At 40.6% G+C, this 7259-nt stretch overlaps 2 protein-coding genes across 2 annotated transcripts; both read right to left on the bottom strand.

Annotated features, from left to right (window-relative positions):
- Positions 1-2473: 2473 nt before the first annotated feature.
- Positions 2474-5742, bottom strand: LOC123316026. Its single transcript, XM_044901936.1, has 2 exons — positions 4575-5742; positions 2474-4449 (listed from the first exon to the last, which is right to left on the bottom strand). Exons 1-2 carry the CDS (start codon positions 5740-5742, stop codon positions 2474-2476), a joined length of 3144 nt encoding a protein of 1047 aa, XP_044757871.1.
- Positions 5743-6080: 338 nt separating this feature from the next.
- Positions 6081-7043, bottom strand: LOC123316155. The gene is made up of 2 exons (XM_044902147.1): positions 6557-7043; positions 6081-6482 (listed from the first exon to the last, which is right to left on the bottom strand). Exons 1-2 carry the CDS (start codon positions 6660-6662, stop codon positions 6271-6273), a joined length of 318 nt encoding a protein of 105 aa, XP_044758082.1. The 5' UTR covers positions 6663-7043; the 3' UTR covers positions 6081-6270.
- Between the last annotated feature and the right edge of the window lie 216 nt (positions 7044-7259).

The raw sequence follows: 7259 nt of genomic DNA, 5'->3' as shown, positions 1-7259 counted from the left end.
GGGATAATGTAAACTTTCTCCAGACTTTTCCATTTGGCGTGCTAGGGCTAGGTGACTTCTCATTTCTTCTACGGTTCCAGGTGCAATTCCTCTCCATGCTAGTTCATAAGTCAATTCTTCCTTATCAAGGCGATTTATTTCAATTTTTCGCGACATATTTGGTATCTTATCACAACAGTGTTCGAGAACAATCAGCTTCAACAATACTCAGAAAATACTCCAAAAAAAGATTACAGAATCAATGGATCGGATGAAAACCCCTTCGACAAATGTAGGCCCCACGTTGGGCGCCAAAAATGTAACCTTAATTACTGATAATTTAACCACAGCTAGTTTTTGTAGTGGAGACGGGGTGGATTCAAAAACAAACCTTTCTTTGAGATGTATTAACATGAAATAAATGGGCGCCAACGTATTTGAAATAACTTGGGTGTATAACGGTTGAACAAAATACGTAAATTCCAACCTTAGAAATTGGTTGTTGACTGTTGAGTGAGGTTGAAAATGTCTGAATTTCTCCCGGATCGTGATCACGAACGGTTCACAAGTAATTTACAAGATTTAAGTGTACATAAAAACTATGGGGAAAGCAAAATGATGTGACGTCTGTTGAAAAAAACTTGCGGTTGTCTCCAAGGTTCTCCAAACCAAATCCTCTAGGGTTTCAGGCCGATCAACACAAAATGGCGTCGGTGTCCGGCAAATAATGGCCTCCTCCAAATCGTCCCTTTCCACGATCAAGGAAAATGCAAAGTAGATAGCCCAAGAAAACCCTAAAAAACCCAAATAACAATTGGAACACCTATTTTTCATCAATTTTATTGAAGACAATTCGGTTTATTCTCACCTCTGTAAGAGGGTCCTATCTCCCAAGTCCACGTGAAACCGGAATTCTGAATTTGATATATCCCCAAATTGGGCTCGGATGATCTATCTCTTCCAAAAAATACCATAAACCAGATCTCCTATCCGGAAATTTCGAATAATCCCCTTGCAGGTACCCAGAATTTCAAATTCCAGTCTTCTTCCGAAAAATTCCGTCAAAATCCAGCACCTGATTTCACACCTCTCAAATCTCTTTCTCGAATCTTCGTCCTTTTTCTGTTTTTCTTCCTCAACCTCACTTTTCACTATCCCCAATTATGCCAACATTAGATCCCGATACAAAAATTAACATTGTTCTCGAAATATGAAGAATATTTTCCACATCTGTGACCGCCGAAAACACGTTACATTGTTGGCTACCTTGATACCGTCGATACACAGTTGAAGACAACAAAAATAAACAAACAATATAACCTCATTCCCAATTAATTATTAGTTAAAATAAAACCGTTACATTTCCCCCCTCTGCTTCAATATGATTAACCGCTCACGGTTAATCAGGTATCTGGTAACTCTTCAAGTCCTTCGAATGCCACACTCCTTGACTTTCGCCTGCATCATTCTTCAACACATAAGTCCATGGTGAAATTTTCTGAGATATCGTGTAGGGGCCAATATATTTCGGGGCTAGCTTTTTATTAAAATATTTAGTGGCGTCCGATAAAGCGTAATTTCTTCTCCAAACCTTATCGCCAACAGAATACTCCTCGTCTCTCCTTCTCAAATTATAACGAAGTGCACTCTTCTGCCCAGCGACCTCTAACCTCCTCTTAACGTCGGCAAATAGTTGCTTAAAAGCTTCATTTCTGGGAACTCCCGCTGAAGATTCATCTTCCCCCTCCTGAGTTAACAAATTCTTCTCATAATCATTTCCGGACAACGACATGTTTCTCCCAAAATTAACAAAATACGGTGACAACTTAGTGGTCTCCTGGCGGGCCGTCCTTAGGGCACAGGCAATTTTGTGAATCTCTGAATCCCATTTCCTATGGTTATCCTTAACATACATCGCTAACATGGTCTTGATCGTTTGGTTCTGTCTTTCTGTCGGGTTTGCTCGTGGATGATAGTTAGCATTATATTTAATTTTACATTGATAGCGATCTACAAATTTTCGGAAATCTGAGCTTCTGTACTGAGGACCATTATCACACAACAATAATCTCGGTACTCCAAAAATCAAAAAGACTTCTTCCTCTATTCTCCTTATAATGACTGCAGAAGTGGCTTTTCGCAACGCAAAAATCAATGAAAACTTGCTCAGATAATCGGATACCACAAGAATGTAAGTGTTTCCTTTCGTTGACCTCGGTAGTGGACCCATCAAATCAGTCGATATAACTTCCCATGGTCTTGATGGTTTGGAGTGAGATACTATCTGATCCCGAACGCCCTTAGGGTCATGTTTATACGCAGCACATACTGTACATTTTCTCACATAATTAGCTACATCTTGACGCATTTTCGGCCAGTAATATTTTTCCGTTAGTCGGGAATACGTTTTATATACCCCCATGTGTCCAGCTAACGGAGAGTCATGGGCTGACCTAATGAGTTCTGATCTTCGTTCCTTCGGAATGACTAATTTCTAGAAATCTTCCTTTACTAGCAGATCAGGATAGTCTTGTTTCACATATTTATATAATCTGCCATCCTGTATGCGCCAGCTAAGAAACTTCAGCGGTACTCTCTCCACTTTCATCACCATCCTGTTATACCATTTGTCTTCCACCTTATGTTCAGAGCCTCCTCCAGTCTTTACTTCATCCAACACAGGCATGGTCCTAGACAGCATGTCTGGAAGAGCCATTTCACGTCCACTTCGATGCTGAACTTTGAAATCGTACATCTGCAGTTTAATGGACCAACGACCCAAACGACCAGTTGGATCTTTCAAATTCAGTAGCCATTTCAAACAATGATGGTCAGTTACCACTGTAAAGGGAACACCTTCGATATAAGGTCGAAGCTTCTGTATGGCCCATACCACAGCAAGCATTTCTCTTTCCGATGTCGTGTATAACCTTTCTTGTTTGGATAGTGATCGACTTAGATAACAAATAACCTTGTCTCCCTGGTCATGAGGTTGATATAGTACAGCTCCAATCCCATATCCAGAAGCATCCGTGGCGATTAAGAACTCTTTAGTGTAATCAGGACAGCTCAAAATCGGCGCTCTTACCAGCAGTTCTTTTACCTTTTTAAAAGCGATGTCACACTCCGAATTCCATTCAAACTTCTTATTTTTCTTTGTCAATGCTGTAATTGGAGTCATTATAGTAGAGAAGTCCTGGATGAATCGACGATACCACGAGAAGCTGCCAATGATTCTTCTGACTTCTTTCACCGATGTTGGAGGTTTCAACTCTAGCATAACCCTCACCTTATCAGGGTCTACTCTCAGTCCTTGTTGGTCGATCACATATCCCAAATACTTCATTTCCGGACGACAGAATTGGCACTTGTCCCAACTGATAGTCACGCCTGCGCTCTTGAGCCTTCTAAGGACTTCCTCTAAAACTCTAAGGTGTTCCTCAAACGTTTGAGTCACAATCACGATATCGTCCAAATAAACAAACACAAAGGGTGCCAAATCTGCCAGGACCGTATCGATGAATCTCTGCCATGTCGCTGCAGCGTTGTGCAGACCAAACGGCATTCTCTTAAACTGAAATAGTCCCTTGTGGCAAATAAATGCAGTAAGGGGCTTCGACGATTTTTCCATAGGAATCTGCCAATACGCACTCTTCACATCAACAGTGGATAAATACTTCGCATCTCTGAGTTTGTCCAGTGTTTCTGAAACCAGAGGAAGAGGATAGCTGTCGCGTTCGGTTTTACTATTCAAAATCCTAAAGTCGACACAGAATCGGTATTTATCAGTGTTCTTCTTCTTGACCAGGACAACTGGGGAAGCCCAGGGGCTATTTGACGGCTCAATCACATCTTGCTCCAACATTACATTAACTTCGTCTTCAATCACCTTCTGTAGTACAGGAGAAACTCGATAACTTCTTTGTCTTATAGGTTGTGATGTGGTCTCAATTTTATGCTCAACCATGTTCGTACAACCTATCCCATCTCCCATAGTTTGTCGATGCTCGTGTACCAGCTCTTCTAGTCGTTTCCTCTGCTCGTCATTCAAACTGTCATGCAAATTATTCAGTTCCATGCTACATAAATCATTAGGGTTTTCTGCAAAATGCCATTCATTATGTTTCAAATCAGGGATGATACCCATAACAACCCAGAAATCATATCCCAAGATCAACGTATGAGGAATATCAGGCACAACAAGCATTTCAACAATCTTTACTCTGTCTCTCAGTTTAACCGGTACCTCAACAGTTCCTATGCTCTTTGCTCTCTGACCATTTGCCACTCTGCAATCCGTTGTGAATTCTGTATTAAGCTTTAACTGTAACTTTTTTAAAATCTCCCAACCTTTTCTTCCAACAAAAGTCCTTGATGCACCTGAGTCTAGTAGTCCCAACATTTCATAACCCAGTATATCCACCTTCAAATATGGCCTCTCATCCCCAACGGCGTGGTCCAAGATAAAGTCTAAAACAGGTTTGTAGCCGGACGAAATATTTGATCCCTCTCTAGTCCGACTTTCTAGAAGGGTCGTCGTCCGTTTCCCGAGGAACAGGTAGGACAATTCCGTTTAGTGACACCAACCTTCTTACATCCATAACAGTAAATCTTTCTCTTTTCAGCGCATCCAATAGCCTTATGTCCCGCCTTATTGCAGTTGAAACAAATAATCTCCTTCTGCCTCACTGAATCAGTAGTTCCACCTATCTCAGTGCTTGCTCCTGAAATATCCATTTCTGAAAGCTGTTCCTCTAATTTAACATAGGCAAGGTCTGGCTCTAAAGAACAATTTCTTCGGGATGACGGACCAGGATCAGCAGGGGACATTCTATATTCTATCCGTTTACACAACATTTTCAACTGAGCAATGTTATCAATTTCGAGAGCTCCCAATTGATTCCTGTAAAATGGAGAGATATTTCTCATCAGAATTGCTAGTTTAGCCTCTTCGGAAATTGGACAATGTAATCTTTGAAAATATCTTGACATTATAGCCATGTAGGTCCCTATCGATTCGTCCGGGCCCTGTGTTCTTCGTTTTATTTCCTCCAAGAGATGCTCGGAATAGAAGGGTGGTTGATACTCCTCCTTAAATTTATTTACTAACTCGTCCCAAGTCTGGACCTCTGCTCGACAATCCTGATAAAACTCGTATGCTCTCCCCTCGAAAAGATCAATTCCAGATTCCAACAATATCTCCTTTGTGACGTTTCTTGCTCGCCTCAGCTCTTCCACTCGTTCAAAAAATGCTGTAACTGACATTTTCTTCTTATCTCCAGCAAATTTGATTCCCCATTTGTGAGGTAGTATGGGCTTTATGTTACTAGGTCCAACTGTATTGGAGGTATTTGGTGTACTTGTGCCAATCGGCATCTGAGCAGCAGCACCAGCAAAAGGATCAGGCAAGGCCGCAGCCTGTATACTTCCTTGAAGAACGCATAAATTTGGGGGAATAGGTTCGATTTTTCCTTCAGCCTGGGTAGCCTTCGTGTTCAACTTGTTAATCATAGATAAAGTTTGGGCCACCAAAAGCCCTCGTTGCTTGAATTCATCAGCCTTGGAGCAGGCCATGTTATCTAGACGTCCTAAAACATGATTAAGTTTCGTCTGTAATTTCACGAATGTAGAGCTCTTCGAATTGTCTGAGAAATCCTCTATCACTTGGACGAGATCATCCAATTTCTGTGCAACTGCAACCATATCCTCCTGTACTGTGAAAGGGTAAGGGGGATAATGTAAACTTTCTCCAGACTTTTCCATTTGGCGTGCTAGGGCTAGGTGACTTCTCATTTCTTCTACGGTTCCAGGTGCAATTCCTCTCCATGCTAGTTCATAAGTCAATTCTTCCTTATCAAGGCGATTTATTTCAATTTTTCGCGACATATTTGGTATCTTATCACAACAGTGTTCGAGAACAATCAGCTTCAACAATACTCAGAAAATACTCCAAAAAAAGATTACAGAATCAATGGATCGGATGAAAACCCCTTCGACAAATGTAGGCCCCACGTTGGGCGCCAAAAATGTAACCTTAATTACTGATAATTTAACCACAGCTAGTTTTTGTAGTGGAGACGGGGTGGATTCAAAAACAAACCTTTCTTTGAGATGTATTAACATGAAATAAATGGGCGCCAACGTATTTGAAATAACTTGGGTGTATAACGGTTGAACAAAATACGTAAATTCCAACCTTAGAAATTGGTTGTTGACTGTTGAGTGAGGTTGAAAATGTCTGAATTTCTCCCGGATCGTGATCACGAACGGTTCACAAGTAATTTACAAGATTTAAGTGTACATAAAAACTATGGGGAAAGCAAAATGATGTGACGTCTGTTGAAAAAAACTTGCGGTTGTCTCCAAGGTTCTCCAAACCAAATCCTCTAGGGTTTCAGGCCGATCAACACAAAATGGCGTCGGTGTCCGGCAAATAATGGCCTCCTCCAAATCGTCCCTTTCCACGATCAAGGAAAATGCAAAGTAGATAGCCCAAGAAAACCCTAAAAAACCCAAATAACAATTGGAACACCTATTTTTCATCAATTTTATTGAAGACAATTCGGTTTATTCTCACCTCTGTAAGAGGGTCCTATCTCCCAAGTCCACGTGAAACCGGAATTCTGAATTTGATATATCCCCAAATTGGGCTCGGATGATCTATCTCTTCCAAAAAATACCATAAACCAGATCTCCTATCCGGAAATTTCGAATAATCCCCTTGCAGGTACCCAGAATTTCAAATTCCAGTCTTCTTCCGAAAAATTCCGTCAAAATCCAGCACCTGATTTCACACCTCTCAAATCTCTTTCTCGAATCTTCGTCCTTTTTCTGTTTTTCTTCCTCAACCTCACTTTTCACTATCCCCAATTATGCCAACATTAGATCCCGATACAAAAATTAACATTGTTCTCGAAATATGAAGAATATTTTCCACATCTGTGACCGCCGAAAACACGTTACATTGTTGGCTACCTTGATACCGTCGATACACAGTTGAAGACAACAAAAATAAACAAACAATATAACCTCATTCCCAATTAATTATTAGTTAAAATAAAACCGTTACACTTTCAAAAAAAATGTTTCTTCTTGCTCTGCAAAACTGACCTCCTCAGCTTTTATTACCTCCTCGTTGAAAGAAAATTTACGACCTTTTAAACTTTTTTCAGTTGAGGAAAGAGATGATAGTCGGATGAAGCCAAATCTAGTGAATAAGGCGGGTGTTCTAGAAATTCAAACCCTAAATCAAGAATTTTTTGCATGGCAACATCAGATTT

The sequence above is a fragment of the Coccinella septempunctata genome, chromosome 6, assembly GCF_907165205.1.
Source record: "Coccinella septempunctata chromosome 6, icCocSept1.1, whole genome shotgun sequence".
Classification (NCBI taxonomy): domain Eukaryota; kingdom Metazoa; phylum Arthropoda; class Insecta; order Coleoptera; family Coccinellidae; genus Coccinella; species Coccinella septempunctata.
This window is presented reverse-complemented; position numbering and strand designations above follow the sequence as displayed.

What these genes read in the sequence shown, in the direction of transcription:
- LOC123316155 (XM_044902147.1), bottom strand. Translation starts at nt 6,662, where the DNA reads ATGGTATTTTTTGGAAGAGATAGATCATCCGAGCCCAATTTGGGGATA. An exon ending in GATAGGACCCTCTTACAGAG is followed by an intron (nt 6,483 to 6,556) that starts GTGAGAATAAAC and finishes TGGGTTTTTTAG; the next exon opens with GGTTTTCTTGGGCTATCTAC.
- LOC123316026 (XM_044901936.1), bottom strand. Translation starts at nt 5,742, where the DNA reads ATGGAAAAGTCTGGAGAAAGTTTACATTATCCCCCTTACCCTTTCACA. An exon ending in AAAGATTTACTGTTATGGAT is followed by an intron (nt 4,450 to 4,574) that starts GTAAGAAGGTTG and finishes AACCTGTTTTAG; the next exon opens with ACTTTATCTTGGACCACGCC.